This window comes from Pinus tabuliformis, chromosome 5_2, assembly GCF_031772625.1.
Source record: "Pinus tabuliformis cultivar Carrire ecotype Pingquan chromosome 5_2, CPIR1, whole genome shotgun sequence".
Lineage (NCBI taxonomy): Eukaryota > Viridiplantae > Streptophyta > Pinopsida > Pinales > Pinaceae > Pinus > Pinus tabuliformis.
Window position 1 is genome coordinate 1,124,713,918 of NC_142306.1, and position 27,091 is coordinate 1,124,741,008.

Sequence of the window (27,091 nt, forward strand, 5' to 3'; positions counted from 1 at the left end):
TAATTCTGGTAGCTGAGATATCTAGATCAACAACACAAGGAACTAGGAGCTCAAGCCAAGGGAAATTTTGACTAAGTTTGGGTTAGAGGCCTTCAGTGAGTAGAGAGATAGGTTGTGCACTTGCAGGGTGAGCTCAGTTGAGCAAAGCAATTGTAATACATATCTATTTCATTTTATTAATGCAAGAGACATTGGGGTTTTTAGTAGATTGTTTTCCCTAGATAAAAAATACTTGTTGCATGTGTGTTATTTCTTCTTGCACGTCAAAAATTCTTGTTCTAAATTGTGAATTAATATCCGCAAAGTAGTAGTGTAGATCTGTGTCTTGTGATTTTGATTAAAACTTCATGAGCAGTTGCAAATCTACAACCTAATTTCTACACATTGTGTGGACTAAATTATCCTCTTTTACAAAGTGAGGCTCAAAATTTATAGACTTTTGAGTTACAATACCATGGTTAATTACCATGGGCGAATACAATGGGTAATAATACCATGGGAAAATACCATGTGTAACTACCATGGGTGGATGTGATTTTCCATTTGAATCATCCCCATATGTTCGATAATAGGGAGAAAGATTGTCATCTGGTTGAGGTAGAGGTTCTTAAGGGAGAGAATCACCATCATCTTCTAAAATTTCCTCTAAATGGCCATAAAAAAAATTTCTCCTTATATTTATGCCCAAAAAAATAATCTTCATCACAATTGTGGCAAAGGCCTTTAAGTTGATATTTCTATCATTTTAGCATGGGTTGGTTAGTAGATCTTAAGAGGGGGCAGAGGAGAGAAATTAGTGTGATGGGGACAAGGAATAAAGGATGGTTTTTTTAATTTCACAATTGAAATCTTATTGGGCTCCTGTGACTTGTTGAGTGGCTTAGATCCACGTGATAGGGTAAGCCATTAAGGCTTATGCATGAATTTATCCTTCAATCCACTAATAAAGCATTATGGGAAGAAGGTATTGAACATGCCTTTGATGTGGAAAGAAAGTTTCTCAAAAGAAAATATGTAGCTTTTGAATGTACTAGACTTATAAGTTTGGTAAAGTAACCTAAATGATCATGAATATCAAGTTCAGACATCCATAGAGATTTGTGACAAATTTATTCCAAGCAATATAACCTCTATAGGAATCCAAATAGAAGACGCCCACCAAAGTTTCATAAGTCATTAATGATGCCATGCGACAAAAAATAGTATTCCATTAAGTGACCCAATCAATTGGGTCCAAGCCATCCTGATTTATTCACATCCACTTTATGAAGTCACAAAACAAAAACAATTGGGTTAGAGTAAAGCCGTATGGAATTGGGTATTTCAAACCCCTAGAGTGATGAATTGGGATAGCTAGTTAGGGAGTGATTTTTGTTTTTTGATCTTGTCATTAACTGTAGCAAAATTTTTCTTGTTGATAGCTTAAGTTTGGTCTAATATGCTTTTTAAATCATCACACAACATTTCCAATTGAGCAAAATGGGTGTCATAATCATGGTATCATATCCATCGAGATGGGGTGCACATTAATTTTTTTTTAAAGAGTGGAATCAAGGTGATCAAAATAGTTTTTTGGGGTTAGTGAGATAGTTGCAGTGTAATGGGGCTAGTGGGTCTACACAAACATGACTTACTAGAGATTAATATCAATGTGATCAGTGTGTCTTGTAGTGGCCATTGAGATAGGTAGTGGGAAATGGGGTGAGTAAGTCCACACAAAAAATAGGCTTAAGAGAGAGGTGGGCCATGAAGATAAACACAATATAGTCTATTAAGATAGGTCCCAAATAATGGTGCAAATGGGACCATTTTATCATATATCTCTTTTTATCTCATGAGGAGTTATACTCCCACCTAAAGAATGGTATGCTAACAGAATCCCAAATTCTTAATATGTAGGAATTTATCAAACTAGTAATAGGAAGTAGGGATTCGAACGACTAAATATTCAAATTTTTAACATAGCCCCTTGTTTTATTAGTGTCTTGGGCTAGCAAAAAGGAGTGGGGATTCAAGGTTCGTTGGGACAAGAGAATTCCATGTGCTATAACTCTTTGATATACGTGCAAGGTACACCAATAGTACTCAACACAATATCTTAGGGCTCTAAGCCTCTAATTGAGAAGGTTTGAATGTACCCTTAGACATATTACCCAATTAGGCATTACTAGAGAATAATATTCCTAAATGTTGTTCTCAATGCCACTATAATAGTTGGGTAGTTAAGTTGCTAATCTAAAGTTAGTTTCAGGACACATAGACATACATTTTGATATACACAAGGGTATGTGGAAGTGAAATTCCATATACATGTGCTATTTGATGCAACACTACAAGGTTACAAGGGTTTCCAACCAAATGAAACCTCTAATATTTCATGCATGTGATCTCTCCCTTTTCTCTCCTCAAAATTCATATACCATGATTAAATACTAGACTTGTATTTACTCTAAAAATGGTCGTGGAAAGTGATTTGTTACCACTTGTGATGTGCCAATTAGAAATATTCAAAACATAATGTATAGATATTACTTAAATCTATTGCAGAAAGAAACAAAAATACAATCACGATGAACAATATGCAAAACCAAAATATTATAACTTCATGTGCAAGCAATGTTAACTTGCCTCTTCGAGGGGACAACCTTCAATAAATAGAGCTCCAATTACAAATGATTTCCAAGACATCTTTTATAGTGATTCTAAATCATTATATAGTACCTTTTATCCCTTAGGAACATTCTAGAGAAGAACTTTCTAGTATGTGGAACCTTGTAAAAAGATTTATTACAATAATGGTGAATTTAGATTATAAATGATTTCCATAACATCTTTTATAATGCTTCTATATCTTTATATGATACATTTTTCAAAGAACTTTTTGGTAATTGGAACCTTCAAGTGTTCTTACAATAATTATGTTTACACTTATTTTTTTCATGTGGTTCACTAGGTACTAGCTACATCCACGAACAATATCTACCTATTATTCCGAGGAATCAAGGTAGATAATCATCTACCTGTTATTCCAAGGAATCAAGGTAGATAATCATCTACATGTTATTATGAGGAATCAAGGTAGATGATCACATTACAAACAAATGTGTATTCGAACTTGAGTGGGGAGGAAGACAACAAACCATCCCCACCATGTGACCTACACTAATTGTGTTTACACTATTACATAAACATTATTTACTAGTAATGACCTCCATATATAATGATCCACATTAATCCATCTATTAAAAAAAATCCTATTATAAAACTCTTTGCATAAAATAATCCAATCATGAGAGGCACTCTCCAAGCTCTCCAACCCAATATGGTAGAGATGTCGTAATATAATGTTTAACATTTTGACTAAGTCAAATTACATAAATAAAATAAAATAAAAATAACAAAATAACAATAACCCTATAAAAATAAAATAATATTAAAAATAAAAATGACCCATGGTATTAAGAATCGATGGTATTAACCCATGGTATTCATGGTGGAATATAACCTATTTAAAGGGGGGAATTAAACCATCCTAGATCCATCTTAACTCCACATCTTAACTCTAGAGATGCAAACATCCTTTAGAGTGAAAAGAAAAGGTAGATCTATATTAACTCCCCATCTTAACTACAGATCTACCAAGCTAAGAGGGATCAAATCTCTTGAGATGCAAACCTCCTTTAGAGTGAAAAGAAAAGGTAGATCTGAGGTCTATATTACAATGCTTAAAGAAGCTTGGAATAAACCTAATAATTATTAAACATCCTTGAATTTTTAAACATTATTTTCAATACTTTTACAATGCATATAACTTTATTATTTAAAAAAAAAAAACATTATAATATCAAACAATAATCCAAATTTAATCATCTAATTTATACATTTAGACTATGATAATGTCATTGCACCAAGAGGCAAATGTCCAACATAAATCCGTCTTAACTCTGAATCTACCACATGTTGTCTATATAAACATTTTATGTTGTCTATATAAACATTTTGACTCGATCAAAACAAAAATAACCCTATGCGATTTTTGAGCTCGAGGTTTATGAAAAGAACCCATGGTATTTCCCATTGTACTCATGTGGAATATAACCTATTTAAAGGGGGGAATAAAACCAGCATAAATCTAGGGATCAAATATTTATGCATCAAGAAATTTATCGCATCTCAAGAAATGATAATGTTGATTTTGGGTAGCATCGGATGTTCTCTAGCCACGAAATTTGGTGGAGAGGCTAAGGCACATGAGATCTCTAATACCCAAAAAGGGTTTGGACAGATTATAAACAGTTTGGGAGATATTAAAATAATTAATATTTTTAATGGAGTCCCTAAGTCTAAACTTAGGGAAATTAAAATATTAATGTGAATTAATATAAAACTGTGTTAGAATGGTCCAAAAGTCAAGGATCAAGCCAGATCTAATCTTAGACGTTGATTAGAGACTTAATCTCAGCTGTTGATCTGTCAATGAGAAAAGTATAAGAGGAGGCTTGAGGGTCACTTGGAGCATATGTCTCCGAAGCAGAGGTATTATTGCCGAGATTTTTCTCTATTGGGTGAGCTGGATTTGGCACCCAAATTGTATTCTGAAACTACTTAATAAATCAAACCCTCAGATAGTTGCACCGATTTTCCCACATTGGGTTTTTCCAGGGATATTAGTCCAAAAATAACGGTGTCAATTGTGTGCTTGTTTCTGTTTCCTTTAGTTGATGATCTGTACTGTGTTGAGTATCTACTTGTGTTTATTTTCACTATTTACATGGTAAATAACTTGTTAATTAATCAGAACAAGTAGGAAGGAATAACTCATAAAGTACATGGAGGGTTTCTAATTGTTAGACTTAGAAACTTCAACATGGTATCAGAGCGTGGTTGCAAATCACAGGAGAACTGAGGACATCAGCCGAGCAGAGCGGCAGCAACAAAAAATATTTGTCCCAAGTGACAAAAGTTGTTCCTAGGAGCAAAACAACAAGGAAGGGGTGACACAGTGCCTGCGTCATCAAGTTCGGACCATGAAGAGGCTGCACAGAGGCTGATGGAGGCAAAGATAGGCTCACATAGAACCACGTAGAGGCCAGGAGGGCTAACGTAGTTGGCTTAGGGAGCTAGTTTGTCTATGCTAGGACTGCGCAGAGCCTAGGAGCTCTCACCTTTAGGTTGTTGGGGTTTAGGATGATGTGGATAAGTTGCAGAGTGGAGCTAGTGGGGTACTGTTGTCAGAACAATACCTAACAGGGAAAGGCCAAGGAGGAGGGAGTTTCTACCGAGGGTTTCTAGTCGAGAAATCCGGATCAGTGTTGCGGTTGCACAAATGATGAGAGTAGCGGGCATCTCGACATCGGTAGAAGGATTTCCAGGAGGGAAATTGAGGCTCAGAGGGAGTCACATCGAGAACATCTAGGAGGGAAGTATAAGAGCAACAGAATGGCACTACACGGAGTAAGAGACCAGGAAAGACTGGACGGAGCCTCAAACTTCGTAGTCTGAAAGGCCAAAATCTTATCCGTACTTGATAGAAATCGTGTCAAGCACTTTGCCTTGAAGACGATAGCGATCCCAGTTGACCCAGCTTACAATGATAAGTATGAGGAAGCAATGGCAAGGACCAAGAGCATCATTCTTGATAGGGTCAAGGATCATATAGTACCACATATTGCCAAGAAGAATACGGCACGGGAGATGTGGAAGGCCCTAAACAAGTTGTATCAGCATACTTCTGTGCAGAGGAAGATGATCCTAGAAAATCAACTGCGGTCAAACCATATGTAGAAGGGAGAATAGATCGACACCTTCCTCGGTCAATTGAAGGAGATCCAAGATCAACTGACTTCCATAGGGCCCACACCAGATCTAGAGTTGATGGTGAGAAAAACCTTGAATGCAGTCTCAGAAGACTGGGAGGTGTTTGTCCAAAGCATACTGGGCAGGGCGACCCTTCCAGATTGGGAGGAAATGTGGGCGACTCTTTGCCAAGAAGAGATCAAGAGGGTGACCAAGACGGGAAGCAACAGCAAGGGGATCAGAATCAAGAAGGAGGAGGAGGTATATGATGCCCTAGCATCTGAGGGTAAGCAAGAAAAGCAGAAGAAGAAGGACCTCTCCAAGGTCAAATGCTTCCACTGTGGGGAGCTGGGTCATTATGCGACCCAGTGTCCGAGGAAGAAGAGTAAGGGAGAGGCTTCTGAGACCAAGGCAGCGCCAACAAGGGCAGAGAAGGAAGTGGAGACAGACAATGTCTGTGCCATGAGTGCACATACACCATTTGAGCGAAAGTGGGGAGACATCGAGTTGTAGTCAGGAGGAGTACAGAAGATGATGGGCAGGATCCTCGAGGTACCCAAACTCTTGGATTATCCCTGGCTACGGGAGCCTCAAAGAGGAGTAGGAGGATTGGCGGATATTGGTAGAGACGGATGAGGATGGAGCGATAGAGAGAGCTACAGTGCAGGATTCCCAGGAAAACGCGAGGCTAGCAGGCTACAACAGTGCGAGAGGCACAAGAGTGTTGCACCAGTGCAGGATGGTACAGAGAGGTGTGCAACGGTGCGAGATGCAGAGAGTTGTTGCAACATTGCAGAGGTTAGAGAGGAATCACTTGTCAGGGACAGAGGGAGCTTCAGCATCAGGAGTGTATCTACCCTGACAGAGATGTTAGAGTTGGGAGATTATTTACTTACTTCTCAGTAATTGAGTTGCAGTGCAACAGTTAGCAGTGGCGGTGCTATGGGAAGCACGATGCAGCATGATGAGAGGGGATGCAGTGCAGACGCAGCAGTGGCAGTGGCAGGGCCATGGGCAACAGCACAGATGCAGAGGGAGTTGTCGTACAGATGCAGCAGTGGCAGTGGTATAGCCATGGGTGGCAATACAGAATGCAACAGTACAGATGATGGGCAACAGGCCTAACATCAGGGACCGATGCCAGATGATCAGAGTAATACTCAGTGAGGAGTATTGCTAGAGCACAGTCCTCGCTAAGAGGGAGTGTTGATTTGGGGTAGCATCAGATGTGCTCTAGCCACGAAATTTGGTGGAGAGGATAAGGCACATGAGATCTCCAATACCCAGAAAGGGTTTATGCAGATTTTAAATAGTTTGGGAGATATTAAAATAATTAATATTTTTAATGGAGTCCCTAAGTCTAAACTTAGGAAAATTAAAATATTAATGTGAATTAATATAAAATTGTGTTAGAATGGTCCAAAAGTCATATCTAATCTTAGCCATTGATTAGGGACTTAATCTCAGCTGTTGATTTGTCAACGAGAAAAGTATAAGAAGAGGCTTGAGGGTCACGTGGAGAACACACCAAGAGATCAAGATTTCGACTTTCTGGGGCTGGGTTTGCTGAGAAAGTTGAGAGAGTGATCTGGAGCTGCAGTTAAGGGGCAGTGAATACAGAAGCAGAGAGGCAGAGATAATGCCAAGAGGATCAGGGCAGAAGCCGGGAAAGTTGACGCGGAGGGCATATGATGAAACTGCGGAGAATAGCCAGAACTGTTGGTAAAGCTAATGCAGAGGGCATAAGCTGAACCATCGGGAACAACTGAAACTGTCAGGAACTGCAGGAACTTTCAGGAAAGCTGACGCAGAGGGAAAAAAAGGTTGACACAATCCCTAAAGTCTAACGCTGGGGATTTTCGTGGGATGGATTGGAGCTGAGGAGTTGCCAGATTGTTTATCCAGGGTTTCAGCTGAAGCATCTGTCTCCGAATGAGAGGTACTACTGCCGAAATTTTTCTCTGTTGCGTGAGCTAGATTTGGCACCCAGATTGTATTCTGAAACTGCTTAATAAATCAAACCCTCAGATAGCTGCACCAATTTTCCCGCATTGGGTTTTTCCAGGGACATTAATCCAAAAATAATGGTGTCATTTGTACATTTGTTTCTGTTTCTTTATTTAATGATCTGTAATGTGTTGAGCATGTACTTGTGTTTATTTTCAATATTTACATAGTAAATAACTTGTTAATTAATCAGAACAAGTAGGAAGGAATAAATCAGAAAGTACATGGAGAGTTTCTGACTGTTAGACTTAGAAACTTCAACATAAATCTCTTGAGATGCAGAAATAATCTACTTATGCATCTCAAGAAATGAGATAAATAATCTACCAAGAGGGATCAAATATTTATGCATCTCAAGAAATGAGATAAATCTCTTGAGATAAATATTTATGCATCAAGAGATTTATTGCATTTATCGTCTCAAGAAATGAGATAAATCCTTGAGATGCAGAAATAATCTATCATCTCAAGAAATGAGATAAATCCTTGAGATGCAGCAATAATCTACCACACTGAGAGGGATCAAATTTTTATGCATCTCAAGAACTCAATAAATAATCTAACAGAGAGGGATCAAATATTTATGCATCTCAAGAAATGAGATAAATCTTCATCTCAAGAAATGAGATAGATCTCTTGAGATGCAGAAATATTTTACCACACCGAGACAGATCAAATATTTATGCATCTCAAGAAATGAAATGACATAAATCTCTTGAGATGCAGAAATATTTTATGCATCTCAAGAAATGAAATCATGAGATAAACCTCTTGAGATGCAGAAATATGTTACCAAATATTTATGCATCTCAAGAAATGAAATGAGATAAATCTCTTGAGCACTGAGAGGGATCAAATATTTATGCATCTCAAGAAATGAGATAAATCTCTTGAGATGAATAAATTTGATATATGAGAGATCAAATATTTATGCATCAATAAATTTCTTGAGATATAGAAATAATCTTTAAAACAATAAAATCTCAAGAAATGAGATAAATCTCTTGAGATGCAGAAATTTATGAGGGATCAAATATTTATGCATCAATAAATTTATTGAGATATAGAAATAATCTTTAAAACAATAAAATCTCAAGAAATGAGATCAATATCTTGCATCAATAAATTTCTTGAGATATAGAAATAATCTTGAAAACAATAAAATCTCAAAAAACGAGAAAAAATCTCTTGCATTAATAAATTTCTTGAGATATAGAAATAATCTTTAAAACAATAAAGAGAGGGATCAAATATTATGCAAATGAGATAAATAATCTACCAGAGAGGGATCAAATATTTATGCATCAAAAAATTTCTACCAGATATGCATCTCAAGAAATGAGATAAAACTCATGAAATATTTATGCATCAAAAAATTTCTACCAAATATTTATGCATCAATAAATTGGATCAAATATTTATGCATCTCAAGAAATGAGATAAATCTCTTGAGATGCAGAAATATTTGATATCAGAGGGATTAAATATTTATGCATCAAAAAATTTCTACCAGATATGCATCTCAAGCAATGAGATAAATCTCCCCGGATGCGGGTGCCACGGGCGAGGAGATGGATCTGCCACATGGTAACCATGGGCGGTACCAAGATTAAAAGAGGTACTCATGGCAATCTGCCGTCGCGGATTGCAAGTGTGGGAGCCGAGGAGAGAAGGGACGGCAATTTAATGCCCAGTCCGGTTTACAGCTCTGAGTTCTGTGAGCAGTTATGGCTCGCGAGGGCCGAGACGCTGCGGAGAGGCATAAGTATGGTGCAGGTAAGGAGAGCTGTGCATTGGAATGTCGGCAGTTTATGGAATTGGAAGTCTGTGCATTGGAATGTTCACGAGGTCTGGCTCAAGGTGCCCCCGCTGCCATTGAAGTTGGTTGCAAAATTGCAAGAGTGGGCGACGAGTACGTTTATGGTTATCCTGCTCTGTTGGGATCTCTGGTTTCCATCGCCACCATGGTCAAGCCCAGACAACGCCTTATCAGTCGCCGAGGCTCTGGCAGAGGCGGCACTTCTCGCCCTTCTGTCGACAATGCCTCTACCCACTGCTGTCGCTGTCTATGTCATCGTGTGGAAGAAGCGAATCCCTTGCAATCGAGCCAGTTCATGGACTCTGGCAATTCTGAGGCGGGCACTAATTCCCTTCCAGCGTTTGGCACAACAGTTTTTTCCTTCAACAGCGCCCCGGCCAATTCTCGAATTAATGCTCATGTCTCTGTCTTGTTTATGGAAGAACCAGTGGAGGTGGTCGGGGAGCAGCCTCGCCCACAGCCCCATCAGGCTGAGAGCTCCAGGGCAGCAGAAGGACTGCCAGAAGATCGTTTCAAGCCGGACCTCGACCCGCCAGCTTCTCAGGAGGTGCCTCCGTCCGGAAAAGCCAAGGTGGATTGGGGCCCTCCTCCGGAAGGAACGTGCTGGATATATGAAGAGGAGCCTGAAGATTAGAAGCCCGCTCATTCATTCTCTTCATCACACTCGGTGCTCTGGTTCTGCCCTGAATTGCCATATAAGCCGCTATGGCAGCTGGTATGTTTTGAACGGCTCTGTTTTGTATGCGAATTATAGTGTCCACTGCGTCTCCAAGCCCTATTTTGTAAGTCTCTGTTTTGCGAGGGCAAGTGATAAAATTTTTCCTTTTCTCTTCCACGCCCCTGAGTGGAATGACAACTCTGCCCCTCTGATTTTCAAAAGGTTAAAGCCCCTGCGTGGGCTCTCTATTTTCATGGCAATTCCCCTGTGTGGGTGTTTTGATCTCAAGGAAGCTGCCCCTGTGCGGGCGTTTTAGTTTTTTGGTTAAGGCCCCTGTGTGGGTATGCAAGACTGTGACGTGGACCCTGTATGGGTGGTTCTTTTTTTGTTTACTGTAAGTCCAGAGGCCAGGGATGGCCTCTGGCAAATGATAGCATGGATGTAACTGTTTTTTCTTTAATGTAAATATTTATACATCAAAAAATTTCTACCAAATATGCATCTCAAGAAATCTCTATTAGATATACATCTCAAGAAATGAGATAAATCTCATGAAATATTTATGCATCAAAAAATTTCTACCAGATATGCATCTCAAGAAATCTCTTGAGATGTGAGATAAATCTCATGAAATATTTATGCATCAAAAAATTTCTACGAGATATGCATCTCAAGAAATCTCTTGAGATGTAGAATATTTAATATTTATAACCAGAATATTTATAATATTTTATAACCAGAGTATTTAATATTTTAATATTTATAATTAATATTTTATTACCAGAATATTTAATATTTAATATTTATAATATTTTATTATGCATATCAAATATTTATGTATCTCAAAAAATAAAATAAACAAATATTTATGCATCTCAAGAAATGAGATTAAAAAATAGATAAATCTCTTGAAATGCAGGAATATCAAAATATTTATGCATTAATAAATTTCTTCACATATAGAAATAATCTTTAAAACAATAAAAATTTATAAACACATATATCTATATCTATATATATAAAACACATTATCATAAAAAAAAATATGAGGCGAGTAATTAGATTTACCTCAGAAAAACTAATAGTAGTTTTTAATCCTAAAACTTTAGGTTGTCCATCTAACCAGTAAAGAAACTCAATCAATAGTTTATAGATTTTCCCATTTTAATAATAAAATAATTATAATGCTTAAATTAAATTATTAAAAATGCTTTAACAAAACACGCTTATCATCTTTTATATTATATATTTTTTTAATATTAATATTTTAAATTTTATAATTATTTATATATATATATATATCACCATTTATACTAATTTTTTTAAATATTAATATTTTAAATTTCATAATTATAAAAATATATAATAATACTAATGTTTTATTGATTTAATGTATATTAAATCAATAAAACATAATATACATTAAAACAATAAATTTATTAATACATATCTTGAAACATAATATATATTAAATCAATAAATTTATATCACAAATAATACAAAACATATAAATCAAAACATGACATATATTGAATTAATATATAAATCAAAACATAATATATCAATACATACATATCTTAACACATAAACACATATTAAATCAATAAAACAGAATATATATTACATCAATAAATTTGTTAATATATATCTTAAAACATGATATATATTAAATCAATAAATTTATTAATACATATTAAATCATTATTCAAACAAATAAAATATATTAACACATATTATATCAATAAATTTATATCTTAAATAATACAAAAACATAAAATATGTATCAAATCATCATATAAATCAAAACATAATACATATATTTAATCATTATATGAATCAAAAACATAATATACATCAAAACAAAATACACACATATATCATAATATATTAAATCAATAAATACATATCTTAGCTCATTAATATCAAACAAAAAGAACATATAAAAGTATATAAAAAGAAATAAACATAACACATATTAAATCAATACATAATATATATTAAAATCAATCAATACATATTAAAACAAATCATTAAATCAAATATATATGAAGCAATATATACATTTCTCAATACATTAAACCAATCAATATAAAAAGAAATAAACTAATCTTGTCACAATTAGGTTAAAACATAACAAATATACATAAAACAATTATATACAAAGGAACCTCTCCTCTTACCTGGATGCTGTCGGCTCTGCTCTCTCCCTTACCTTTACCTATTTATTCACCATCACCCATCACTGACTTCTTCAATAATTCTCATCCTGATGATGAACCACAAAGGCTGATGCGATGAATCCGGAAGATACAACCACACAGAACACAAAGGCGATGAATCCGGAAGATACAACCACACAGAACACAGATCGCAGAAGTCTAAAATCAATAACTACTCATATATATATTTATTTTTGAGATACTTAAATTTTAAAATAATAAATAAAAGATAACAAATATATGTTAAAAAATAAATATTTTAAACTTTATTTTCAACCCTTCACACTTTTTTTAACCACATTATTATTTAATTTTAACTACATTAAAATGAATATTAATTTGAAGAAAATTATATAAATATACAAATTCAAAGTTTGATTATCACAAACCAATTTGGTTTGGATAAAACACTCATGTATAAATAACCTCAAATTATGTTTAAGAACGAAATAATATAAAAAATTGTCTCCAAATTAGGATTGTCATAAACAAATATTGGATTAACACTCGCGTATAAGTAACCTCATCAATACGAAGTTCAACTTATAAAAGATCCAAATATCTTTTAAAAATTATATATAAGAACGAAACAATATAAAAAATGGTGTCTATTAATTTAACATCAATAAAAGAACATAAAAAATTTGCAAAATGCAAAATATATAATTAGGTAATAAGGAAAAACATATATTTGAATTTTAATTTTCTGGTTTATAATATATTATATAATCCAATATATATTATTATATAATTTTCTTTATTATTAATCTTCCTTTTTAAGATGCAAAATGCATAACATATAGTTAGGTAATAAGGAAAAACATATATAATTGAATTTTAATTTTCTTGTTTATAATATATTATAATTCTAAAATCACCTTTGTATATTTATACCTATAACTATGCCTATGGTTTAACAAGATCCAAAACCTTTTGAAGAAAAGAAAGGTCCTAATGGGATCCACGTTGTAGGAACATTCCCGAGAGGCGCATAAAATACAATGTTTTAACACAATCCTAACCCTCCCAATCAACCCCTCCCCTTTACTTTTTATCAATTGCTTTAGCGGCGTGGAGTAAATATTCCAATAGTCCACGTCAGAATTGTCTAATCTGATGTGAGTGCTGAGGCCTTGGCCAGTCAATTATTTAATAGCTCCAATTATATTACTATTTATAATGCCATGGAATCCGCGCAGACCCGGTCGAGCAACCTGCATGCTTCAGCTTGATTTTCCAGAATTGCTTAATACTTTGCCTTCGCATACTTTAGCTTAATTTCAGATACCACGAATAATAAAAAGTAAATATATATATCAACAGAAAAATATTTGCAAGTGGGTTTATGGTTATTTTAATGAACGATTTCTTCTATCATATCTACTGCCAAAAATTGACTCGGAAAAGAAAAATTTGTGGACAGAATTCAACCAAATCGTACCAAAAGCTACATATATAACTTATTTTCTTTGTACAATATTGGGTGCTCTCTCATCCAAATTCTGGAAAATAGCACCACACAGGTTCCGTAAATAGATAATAAATAGATACATACAGAGATTAAATAATTAAGCATTGACCAATCCACATGATAAACCCATCAAGAGCACCGCTCCCTCTTCTTCGTCCTTGGCAAAGGACCTGCGCATCATCATCAAGGAATTGGAGCTCGTTGCCCCTCTCTCCTCCCCAGCAACGCTTCCATTATTCAAGAACCGGCGCTCCTCCCCAGCAACGCTTCCAGTTTTCAAGAACCGGCGCTCCGTTGAACTGGAATCTTCAACGGATCGGCGCTCAGTTGAATTGGATTCTTCCACGGACCGCCGACGATCCCTGTGACGACCGCCTGTAGGCACCGCCGTAACGGCTCCGACGCTTTTCTTGCGCACCGGGTACGCCGCGGCGGCGACGGCTGCATCTGGCCGCAACGGATCATATTCATCGGTGTCTTGTTGCTTGCGCTTCGCTGTCATCTGCCTGGGGGAAGACAAGGGAGGGAGCCTTGAAGCCGATTTCTGCTGCTGCTCGCGCTTTCCGATCTTCTTGAACCGAATACCGCAGGCATTACACAGAGACTGTTAAAACGAAAATCCGCGCTTTAGTGCCCGTATTCCATGAAAATTGACGAGGAGATCATGCGAACAAACTGCATAACAGAGTTGCGAAAAACGAAACAAGAAACTCATTAACCTCTTGCTAAGAAAGAAAACAAGAAACTCAATAACCTTTGGTCCGTCTGGGCCATTTCTCCAGAGCGGCGTTCTGTCTGTTTTGCATTCCGCGCACGTCCTGGCAACTGCTCCATCTGGAAATTCAGGATCCGTTGCTCCACTTTTATCCGAGCGAATTTCTCCAATCTGGCAGAAATTTAAAGGAAGTTATATAACAGAACCTAAAAACCGTCAATTTGCCAAAAAAGAAAGCAAGATAAAAATACATGTGAATCGTTAACGACGACGAAAGTACCGACATTTAAAAACCTCTTGAGCGACTGCAGACTTTCTTTGGCGTTACTTTTCATTCCATTTTCCTGCAACTTTCTTTCGTCCTCCTCGCCTCTTTCTTGCAGAGAATCAATATTAAGAGACTTACGGAGCTTATTCGTTGGATCTGCAGCATAAGGCATCGGCATCCGCATGCCAATAGATAAAGCACGGGCGGTTTGGCTTCCATTTCGCAGATCTTTTTCGGAAGCCTCTGAATTTAGCGCGTAAATGTTACTCTCGGCGCCGGATCTAAGAGAAGAAACCCTAATAGTCGGCTTAATTCTACCGTTAAACTCCAAATTAGACCTAAAGCTCTCATTTGAATGCCAGATAATTCTGCTACCAAAACCTTCAGGCTGTACGGTACGCAACGCTTCCTGCGTTTGCTCGTCCTCCATTTCCTCGATTTTCTTCAACCAGAACTTCTTGTAATGGCTGTGACCGTGCACCTGCCGCGAACAAAAGGCGCCTTGCAGCATCTTGATAATAATCTCCTTATGATTATAGCAAACTTACGTTACTTATTAGATCTCCGTTAGAAGTGATTATTACACTGCAGTCCTGTACGTCCTCATCCTCTCCCGGTTTGCTCGGTCATAACGCATGTCATTTCTGCCATCCGATCCAAGCGATATGACCATTTTTTGCAGTGAAAAAACCACAGAAAGAAAAAATTCACGGCTATATCAAGTGTAAACTTCGTTACGACTCGATTTTTGCGAGAACTCGACCGCAAACAAATCAAATCATGGAGTTTCCTGCATCCAAGGCGGTCAGGTGAAAATAATGCATAAAAACAGAGAGCCGCAAAGCATCTGCACGCGAAGGCCCCCAGAAAAGTGACGTGTGGAAGGAATACAGCGGAAAAGCCTAGGTGTGTGCCTTTCTATAGCCACTTAGGTCGGCGACTCGCCAAATCCATGCACAAATATGGAGGCTGCCCTATTACCACCATCACCACCGACTTTCTTTTTCTTACAGACTGACACAGTGTTAACCGAACGGGAGAACGATTATGTAGCCACCGTGAATCGAACACAGAATCTCTGAACAGCAAATTAAATCTAGAATAATAAGAAACCTAGAGATTTTGTTTCGGAGTGTTGAACGATTATGGACCGTCCATATTATTTCTCGCGCGACGCGATAGCTGCCGTACAGTTCTCTAACCACGCTTGCTCCCCAAGAAAACCAGGCTGACAGTTTAGGAACTGCCGTGTCAGTTATTAATGGCCATTTTTAGTAATTATCTATTATTAATAATTAATCATAATTATAATATTTTATATTCTATTTTAATCAATAGAACAGAATATTTTTGTGTAAGAAAAGTGAAAAGATTTTATTTTAGACTAAATCGAATGCATGGTTGATCTTTTTCGCAAAAGGAGGATGATCAGGAAACGTTTAGAAATTCAATAAAAAATGTCACAGTTGAATGAAAATACTCACAGATGGGTTGAACTGTACCCCTTTTTTTAATGTTACATACCATTAATTTAGGGGAAAAGAGAGTATGCAGAGATTAAGTGAAGAATAAAGATAAGAACTAGAATTTAAATATGGGATAAAAATTAAGATCGAATAATAAATAATTAATTTAATATAATATTAAAATTATAATTAAATATATCGTTTAATTTTATATGTTTATATAAATAAGTCAAATTTATATATGTTAGCATATTTTTATTTTAACATTGGATTTATCAAGTGTTTATAAATATTCACTGTGAGGGGTTAGTATAGATTTATTTTAATATTGGATTTATTAAGTGTTTATAAAGATTAGTATTGAGGGTTAATTTAATTGGTTGAGTTTCCATTATTCAAGTATCTTGCTAATTGAAGGTCACAAGTTCAATTCTCCTCATGTAGATCTCTTAGAATATTTCCTTGGTAAAAAAGTGTATATAGATTCAAATTTGTTTTTGAGTATAAAAGTTGAAAAAAAGTTTGCATCATGAGATATTTGATTTATTTCGATGCTCAAGAATCCCACCACACAATTTCAAGCAAGATTGTGATTTTTTGTTGTTTAAAATACATTTTTGAATGCATAAATGAATTCAACACTCTAAAAAACCCTTGGGCATTGGAATTCTACGAATTAAATAACTTAAACTCAAGTTTATAAAATTCTCTACTCCACTTTGTTTAAATTTGACAAGATTGGAATTTCTGTATTCAAGCTTCGCTGATCCATAATGATTTAAACAAAGTCTTTCGGTAGAAATCACATGAGAGAATTTTTTGGTCGACGCCTTTCGAACCAACAAGTGTGGTTCATCATTAGGACCGGATGAAGAGGCAGACCATGGCAAAGGCTTAAATAAAGAGCAATGTAGAGACATAATTTCAAGTAACGGCTATATTTGAACAATAATGTTTAAATTATAATATTAATTTATTAATATATTAAAAACAAATATTATTAAGTAAAAGCTATATTAAATAACTTAAACTCAAGTTTATAAAATTCTCTAACTCATTTTGTTTAAATTTGACAAGAAAAATACACTGAAAAAGGTCATTTCATCAATTAGTTAGACTAGGTATTAAAAATATGAATCATTATTTTAATTTATATGATAAAATAGATGTTAATTTATAGTTATTATTTATGTTATATATATTTCACAACTTTATATATAGAATTATTATTTCTAGTCATATATTTATCAATTAATTTTATTGTTCTTTTAATGTTTATTAGTTATATGTTATGAAATATCATGGTTATGAATATAAATTATTATTGTTATAATTTATTTTAATGTTATATGTATATTATATCTTTTCCAAAAAAATTGTTTGTAATTTTATTAATACAAACAAAATTATAATATAACAAATTGAATTGAAGATATTTGTTACTTTTATTAGTTGAGTTGAAATTATGTTTTATTATTTATTTATTTTACAACGACTACAACATCTCTCTTATACGTAAAGTGTCTCTTGGCACAAATAATGAAGTATTTTAATAATGGGATAAATGACTTTCTTTTTCATTTAGTTGCTAAGTTGTTCAATTCCATATTGATCCAAGAGGATCCAAAAATGTCTCAAATCAAAACGCTTGAAACTTGATAAAAATGGCGCCATGATGTAGAGCTCGACGAGACCTTTCTGACACATATTGAAAACTTCAAAGAGAATTTGTACACAAAAGTTATTGTGTTTTGAATTTTTTGTGAAACAACAAAAGGATGGACAAGGGTGACACATTGTAGATCCGTACAACAGACATGACATGTATGTATAATGACATGTGGCAGTTTGTATAAGTGATATGTGGCATGTCATACAATTGACATGGCAGGGACACGTGGCAAAGAAAGGACATATTGCAAGACCAAAAGATGACATGTGGCAAGGGCAGATGGCATGGAGTTGACATGGCATCCATGTTGGAACTAACGTGGTTAACACATGGAAGGACAAGTGGCAGACAACTAGCAAGTGAATCGACATGAGTTGGAAGTGATGTGGCAACAACTGACAAGGTGGTAAGGTGGACCAATCAAAGTTCATCATCTGGCAGCCTTTGAAAGGTCAAGAAGGTTTGAAGGTTGGTTGAACAAATGGGGGTTCTGATGGGATCAAACCCATAACCTCTAGGTTCCTATTGGGATAAGGTCCCCTGGGGTCAAGTTTTGGTACTTAATTTTTGTACAAATGTAAAGTCTCTGTGATTTAAGGAAGTGGAGCGCAAAGATAATAAGAGTCAAAGGGGCTTTAGTCCCTTAGGTTGTTAGGAGATAAGAAGTTTTGAGACTCGCCCATGGTCTGCAGACCATGGTATTGTAAAAGCAAATAATATATATAGAAGGGTCTAGAAGATAAGTCATAACTAGAAGATCATTGTTTTGGGAAAGTAAGCTAAGGCAAGAAAGTATGTTTCCTGTACTTAGGCGAAGGGGAAGGCTCCTGCAGCTGAGTGCGCGGAGACCTTGGTAAGTCCACAGGCTTAGTGCACAGGCCCTTGCAGCTGAGTGCGCAAGGAAAAATAATATGTACTTGAAAGAATACATCTAATAAAGATAGTTTTGATCCATTGATTTTGCATCTGTGTATCTATTTTTACTTCTGCAGTTTTTTGTATTTTTTCCCTGTATTGCAAATTATATGAATAAATGCTTTATCTTATGCACGAAAGGGGTAGATTAGTAGTATTTGTTGATGTTATGAATATTTAATGATCTTTGCGAAGATCTAGATGATGTTTAGGTGAATTGTTGTAATTTACTTTTTCATAAGGGTTAGGGTTCGCAAAGACATAGCTAAGCCCTAAAAGCCGCGGGAACCCATCACACAGACCTCTGGATGTAGAAACCTGGTTTTTTCATCCCCCAATACTGCTTCGGGTGAGAATGCATCCTGCGCTTGTTGCCGAAAGGGCCAGAAGTTTAGGGTTTTGTTGGTTGGCGCAACTAACTTTGAACCTGGGTCATGGCCCATCAAGCCAACAAATGGTTCTGTTGTCGAGACCGGGATCTATCTGAGGAATGTGTGATAAGTGATTCCCCACTAAGAAAGAAATTGAAAAGTGGATAGATCAGAAAATACACGCGTTTGCAGCTCAGGAGAACATGAATTCGTGTCTGTCGAAGGAAGAGTGGCTGAATAGATACCTATTTACAGACGAACACGAGATATTCTTCTACGAATTGCATGAGTGGCTGTCCAAATTGGCGGATAGTCAAGGTATGGGGAAGCTTGACGGACCTATTGTGTGGACCCCAGAACTAGTGAAGCGCTTGGAGGCTTCAGAAAACAGAAACGCGTGGGTTGTCGACCACTGGATCGATAGTATTCTGGGAGGATTCATTACCGAGTTCGTGATCAATACGTCCACCAGTTATAGCGAAGCAGAGTGCAGTTTTTCAAGGGACCAAGAGGTAAGTACCTGAAATCCCTAAAGACCTAGATTAAGATGTTATTGTGTGAAAAGTAGGTTATGCCTTTAAATTGATGTTTGGGACTACGTGAAGTGGGAGAGCATTCAGAAGGAACGAAGATTCAAGCTCTAAATATAGTCTGATGTTAGGATTGTCTGATAGTGACGACTAAGGTAATATTCTAAGGACATCGTAAAGCATGCTACAGATCGTAAGCTAAGGTTTCACAGTGATACCTCATCCATCCACTCCACCTCCACCCCACACACCTCCACCTTTGACGATGCATGTATTTAAGGGTCTGGGAACTTAAGACCCTGAGCAATTTTTGTTCGTTGCAGATGTTGTATGGAAGGCACAGCAGATTACTGATGACGATATGAAGAAAGTGCTACTAGTCACAATGTGACAGGACAAAGAGCTGAGTTGGTATATGAAGTTTTTCTCAAGTAAACCCAACACGACTATGTTTGAGACACTAAAAGCATTGAAAAATGAGTTTAAGAAACCAAAATCACAAGCCCAGTCAGTAACAAAATTTAAAGATATTCAGCAGAGGATGAACGAGTCTACATGGGATTTTGATCAAAGACTGAAGTGTCTAATTCAACAAGCTAACATGATAATCATAGATGATAAACATAGAGACTGGTACATTGCTTCACTCCTACCTCACCTGAGATTACCACTGTCGCAACAGAAAATAGGAATGCAAGCTGAAGCCTTGGAGATTTCCATGAGATTGGAGGCTTCACCTGTGTAGGATATGAATCTGGGGGTACAACAGATTCAGTCACAACTAGTCAGCATGTACATGGAGTTACAAAATCTTAAGAAGGGAAAGGAAGTTTAGCCCGAGGTGTGCGCGGAAGTTTGGTGCCTGAAGTGTAAAGGCCATGGTCATGATAAGGACCATTGTCTAGTCTATTAGAATTACCTTATTAGGGGAGGTCTTGTCCCCATGAAACTAGAAAACATTATTGGGTCGAGTACAAGGGTAGCCTTATGGTGCGCTATCTGTCAAATCTATGGGAAACACGCGACTAATAACTGTCATCTCCTGCAGAAGTTTGTGCGAACTCCGCAACAGTTGTTCTGCACTTTCTACAAATTGATTGAGCATGATGATCGTAATTTTCAGAGCTATGAACTGATGATGGAGTGGACCCCTACATATAGGATGCAGGTGGAAAATTGGCCTCAGGATCATGGCATAGGTGCAGCATGCAGAGGGTTCCAAGGCCGAGGAAGAGGACGAGGAGGAGGAGATGGAAGGGGTCATGAACAAGTTATTTGTTACAATTGTGGAGAGGCAGTTCATTTTTCACGCGACTATCAAAATCCGACGCAACCCTCCTATCAGTATTGCTGGCAGTTCAACCATGTCATAGAAGGTTGTCCAGTACTTATAGCAAAGATGTAGGAAAATAAAGCTCAAACACCTACGTAGAATATCCAAATGATGAGAGTGAAGCTTCGTGAAGAGGAGCCTAACGTCAATATCATGACACAAAGTGGTATAGCCACAAGAGAAGATAAGGGAAAGAAGCCATAGGCTAAAGCATGGGTACGCAAGGCTGTTGAGAAGGAAGTTGGGTTCAACCTAAGACGCGCAAAGGAAACCTCTATGGAAGCTAAAAAGAGCTTCGCAGAAGCCTCTACATCAGGAAGTCAAGAGAATTCTGGTGGAAACAATAGTGCACAAGATGTAGACCCCTTATTATTAGCTATATTTTTGAAGACTTCTATGAAGCTCCTACGGGATAGAAGGGCGATAGAAGGGCTACAGGAGTTGATTGATAATTGTACAGGTAAGATTAAAACTCCTCGAGAACATCGCGTAGTAAGCAAAGTGGGAAAAAGCAAGAAGTGAACAGGTGGCGAAATGCGACTAACTACGCAAATTGGGGAGCATGATATGGACCACGTAATTCTTGATCTAGGATCTGATGTGAATTTTCTGCCGAAGCAAACATGGGAAAGAATGGGGAGGTCTGGGCTGCAATGGTCTCCTATCCAGCTACGCATGGAAAACCAACAAAAGATCATTCTTATGGGGCGCCTGTATGGGGTCACTCTGGATGTTGAAGGAGAGAGTGCCTTTGCCGACTTTGAAGTGATTGAGATAGTTGATGATAGTAACCCTTACCCTGCACTATGAGGCACTGATTGGGCTTTGATATGGATGCAATTATTAATCTCAAAAAGTGAAGAATGGAATTCGAAAGAAAGGAGATTTGGGTCATTGTTCCATTGGATCCATCTAAAGGTGCATGATATACTAAACCGACCCGCGATTATTAGGATGAGGACAATCTTGATCAGATTTATAAGATCACTATGCGCGATGAGGAATGGATCAACCCTACGACAGATGGACATATCTCCTGGGATAAGGATAGTTACTGCACTTCAGGTTTTGATTAAGAGCTTGAGCATTGGAAGAACTGATTACACAAAGTCTCCTTGTTGCATTGTAACATGTTGACGAAATCGATCCGATGCATGTCCACTTAGGTGTAGAATTTACCTTATTTTTATGGGTTAGAAGATTTTAATTTATTTACGGATAGATCTGAGAGGGACATGCCAGAATAGCATTGGTTCCAAGTGCTAGAATTGGCACTTCGTGCTATGCCTGCCTGGTGGTAGGGTACACATAAGGATAGCTTCGCCAATTGGAAATAATACAAGTGAATGACGAAGTTAAGGTTTGGGTATGCTAATACCCGTATGACGGAGAAATATACAAGAAAGGACGATCTACGTGAACATTGGGGGCGATGGAATAAAGCATGGGGAGAGGAACCGCAGCCGGAATGGGTTCACATCTTTTATCACACTTTGGATACCATTCTAATGAACTGGTATATGGAAACTGAGCTCCGGGTCATTGTTCCATTGGATCCATCTGAAGGTGCATGATATACTGAACCGGCCCACAATTATTAGGAGGAGGACGATCTTGATCAGATTTATAAGATCACTGTGCGTGATGAGGACTAGATCAACCCTACACCGAATGGACGGATCACCTAGTATATGGATAGTTCCTGCACTTTAGATTCTGATGAAGAGTTTGAGCATTGGCATAACATATTACAAAATTTCTCCTCGATGGGTTGTAACATGTTGACGAAATTGACCTGATGCATATCCACTGAGGTACAAAATTTACCTTATTATGATGGGTTAGAAGATGTTAATTTATTTCTGGACAGATTCGAGAGGGACGTGCCAGAAGAGCATCAGTTCGAAGCACTAGACTTGACACTTCACGCTATGCCTACCCGGTAGTGGGGTATGCATAAGGAAAGCTTCATCGATTGGAAAGAATACAAGTGAATGATGAAGCTGAGGTTTGGGTATGCTAATACCCGTATGATGGAGAAATACACAGGAAAGGATGATCCGCACGAACATTTGGCATGATGGACTAAAGCATGGGGAGAGGAACCACAGCCGGAATGGGTTCACATCTTTTGTCACACTTTGGATACCATTCCAATGAACTGGTATCTGGAAACTGAGTTGCGACATGGGACGGTCGAATGGGATATCCTAAAGGAAAGTTTCCTGTTGACATTCATCTTTGAAGATGGATTTGAATGTATTGATGAGGCGCTCCAAGAAATCAAAGCTACGATCTTTAAAATCCCTGAGGAACTGGTAGCATGGGTTCATCCAGGTTGGGATACCCCGCTATGCCATGCGTTGGAATGTTATAATGTAACTATAGAAGAAAGTGAAGGGGACCCCAAAAACATCAATATTCCTGAGTCCGAAGGACAACGCGAAGTCGAGGGACCCAAAGAAGAAATCCCTGACATATCAGAGCCTTTAAATACTAAGTAGGTAGATATTGTATCGGACACACAGCCAACATTTGGTAAGATAGGTGACTATTGGGATGGAGATACGATTGATAAGGTTGCAAAGTTGTTGCACGAATATTAGGACTTGTTTCCCACCAAGTTTTCTGATCTAAAAGGGATAGTACGGGATTTGGTCGTCATGGAGATTACTTTGAAGCTAGACATGAAGCCTATAAAGCAACGCCCCTACCGATTAAATCCCAAATATAAGGAAAATTTGCGCAAAGCGTTGGATAAGATGTTGGAAGCTGGGATCATTGAACTTGTGGAGGAATTGGACTAGGTAAGTCCCATGGTAGTCCAAGAAAAGAAGCAACAGGATGAAATTCGGATATGCGTAGATCTAAGGAAGTTGAATGATGCATGCATCCATGACCCATTCCCTATGCCATTTACAGATGAAGTGCTGGAGAATGTTGGAGGGCAGGAAGCCTACTCATTCACTGATGGTTCTTGAGGTACCATCAGATCAATATTTCGCTGGGGATCGAAGTAAGACCACCTTCGCGATGGAATGGGGTTGTTTTCAATATACAATAATTCCTTTTGGGCTGAAGAATGCCCCTGCAATCTTTTCCAGAGTGGTAATTGTGGATTTTAAGGAATTTATCCACAAATTTTTAGAAGTCTACTTTGATGATTGGACCATGTTTGGGTTGGTCAAGCACCATGTTGCTAGTCTGTGCCTCATGCTGGATACCTGTCGAAGATATCAGATTTCCCTTAACCTGAAAAAGTGTATCTTTTGCATACCATATGGAATATTGTTGGGTCATGTGGTTTGTAAGCAGGGCTTGATGGTAGACCCTGCTAAGATAGTTGTCATTGTTAATTTGGAAGCACCGAAAAATGTAAAATAGCTATGCACAATGTTGGGCCATACAAGGTATTATAGGAAGTTTATCAAGGCATACATGCAAATAACTGTGTTGATGGAGAAGTTGTTGAAGAAGGACGCAACATTTTGTTGGGATGAAGATGGCCATACTAGTTTAGACAATTGAAGGAAAAAATGGTCACCACGCTCATTCTGGTGTTCCTGGATTGGAAAGGGGAGTTTCATGTTCATGTGGATGCATCCTGTATTGCGCTAGGTGCGGTGTTAAACAACCAGGCAAAGGAGACATTGATCATCCTATAGCATTTGCGAGTAGGAAATTATCAAAAGCAGATACGAACTACTCAACCACAGACCGCGAAGGACTGGCAATGGTGTACGCACTACATAAATTATGGCACCACCTGTTAGGCACACACTTCAAATGTACACAGACCATTCTACTCTAAAATACCTGGTCAATAAGCCTGTGTTCGGGTGGGGGATTTGCTGATGGTTGCTGTTATTCTAGGAGTATGATTTTGAGGTGATCGTGAAGCCAAGATCCCTGAATGTTGGTCCTGATCACCTATCCAGGATTGAGATTGGTGATGAGCCTACAAGTTTGGAAGAAGGGTTTAATGATGCGCAACTCTTTTTTGTTTGTGTCGCACATAATCACTTTGCTGATATAATTCAATTTTTGTCTATAGGAACAACCCCAGAAGGATATTCAACACAACAGAAGAAGGAATTGGTGGTTTGCGTGGCTAACTTCTATATGATCATTGGACATTTACACAAAATGGGCTCAGATGATATAGTGTGCAAGTATTTCCTAGAGTACGAATGATCAAGGATTCTATCATAAGCGCACGTAGGAGTAGCGGGAGGACATTATGCAGGCAAAGAGACTGCGCAAAAGTTCCTGTGCGCAGGACTTTTCTGGCCAACGGTACATAAGGACTCAAAGTTGTATTGTAGGGCGTGTGATGCTTGTCAAAGGATAGGGAAACCATCGTGAAGGGATGGGTTGCCATTAAATCCACAAATAACCTTGCAGGTGTTCGATAAATGGGAGATCGACTTTGTGGGTCCCATTCAGCCACTAGGGAAAAAGGCCGGGGTACGATACATTATTACAACAATTGAATACTTGACATGATGGGTGGAGGCACAACTGGTAAAATACTATAGCATAGCTACCATTGCAAAGTTCATCTTTGAGTTTATTTTGTCCAAGTTTGGCTGCCCTATGATCTTAATGAGTGATAGGGGCACACACTTCTTAAATGAAACACTCGCTGTGATGCTTAAGGAATTACAGATATATCATCAGAAGAGTATGCCATATCACCCTCAAGCTAATGGTACGATAGAAGCCTTCAACAAAATCTTGGAGAGTGCCTTGACCAAGGTTTGCAATGCGAAGTGGAATGACTGAGATGTGCACATACTAGCAGTCCTTTGGGCGTATAGGAGCACTTGTAAAAAGTTGACAGGCCAAACCCCTTTCCAACTGGTATATGGTTTGGAGGCTGTAATGCTAATGGAATACATTATGCCTAGTCTGCGGATTGCAGCATTGACAAATATGGTTGATCGCGATACTATGGAGGAGCATCTCGCACAGCTGGTAGAATTGGAAGAAGATTGTTTTCTCGCAGGATTTCATCAATGGGTGCAAAAGGATCGCGAAAAGGCATGGCATGATCACCATATAAATTAGCGCACCTTCTGTTAGAGTCGGTCTGGTCATCCCTCCGTCAGAGATCAAAACTATTTTTTGCATTTCATGTTTAGGTGTCCCATCATTTTCGATCAGTTACATTTCGTTAGGAGCATGCCATAAATCTGACGGAAGGGCTTGTCTCACTCATTCCCCTCATGCTTGGCACTGCTGGCTCATGTCTGTTCATAAAAATCAAGTCTTGAAAAGTCATTTGCAGTCCTGTTTCAAATTCTAGGTCATAACAGTTATTTTATTCATTAGGTCTAGGGTTAGCCAATTTGGTCTTTGACAAAGTCTAATAAAGCCAACAGGCCTGAGGGAGGTCCTTGATAAGTTTTTATTTCAAAGATTTTTATCGTCATATAGATGGATTCTGACTTCTCTTCAAAACTCTATTTTGAAGATAAGTCGACATTTCGTTTTTGTAATAATTTTTCAAAAATTTCAGTTCTTGAATTGTCCAGGCGTAGCCCTGGTCTCCTTTGCCAGACCATATGTTAGCTATCCCTAGTAGTGAAGAGGATCCAATGCAGAGAAGGCTAAATCAAATGATCCACTTGCAGCAGACACGGGAAGATGTTTTTCAGAACACATTCAAGTTGCAGGAGCGCATTAAAAGGATTTTTGACAGAAAAGCAAAGGCGGATACATTTCAGTTGGATGATGTGGTATTAAAGTGGGATGCAAGAAATGAAGAAAAGGGTAAGCACGGCAAGTTTGAAAATCTCTGGAAAGGTCCTTTTAAAATTGCAGCATATCGGGGTCAGAATGCCTTTCT

At 37.6% G+C, this 27,091-nt stretch overlaps 1 protein-coding gene across 1 annotated transcript; it reads right to left on the reverse strand.

Moving 5' to 3' along the window:
• Positions 1-13,924: 13,924 nt before the first annotated feature.
• Positions 13,925-16,108, reverse strand: LOC149163171 (uncharacterized). The gene is made up of 3 exons (XM_089437552.1): positions 14,970-16,108; positions 14,725-14,856; positions 13,925-14,574 (listed from the first exon to the last, which is right to left on the reverse strand). Exons 1-3 carry the CDS (start codon positions 15,462-15,464, stop codon positions 14,068-14,070), a joined length of 1,134 nt encoding a protein of 377 aa, XP_089293678.1. The 5' UTR covers positions 15,465-16,108; the 3' UTR covers positions 13,925-14,067.
• Positions 16,109-27,091: the final 10,983 nt, after the last annotated feature.

Coding starts and splice junctions, on each gene's coding strand:
- LOC149163171 (XM_089437552.1), bottom strand. CDS start 15,464: ATGCTGCAAGGCGCCTTTTGTTCGCGGCAGGTGCACGGTCACAGCCAT. Junction 14,857..14,969: donor CGCTCAAGAGGTTTTTAAAT/GTCGGTACTTTC, acceptor AATTTCTGCCAG/ATTGGAGAAATTCGCTCGGA. Junction 14,575..14,724: donor ATGGCCCAGACGGACCAAAG/GTTATTGAGTTT, acceptor TCGTTTTAACAG/TCTCTGTGTAATGCCTGCGG.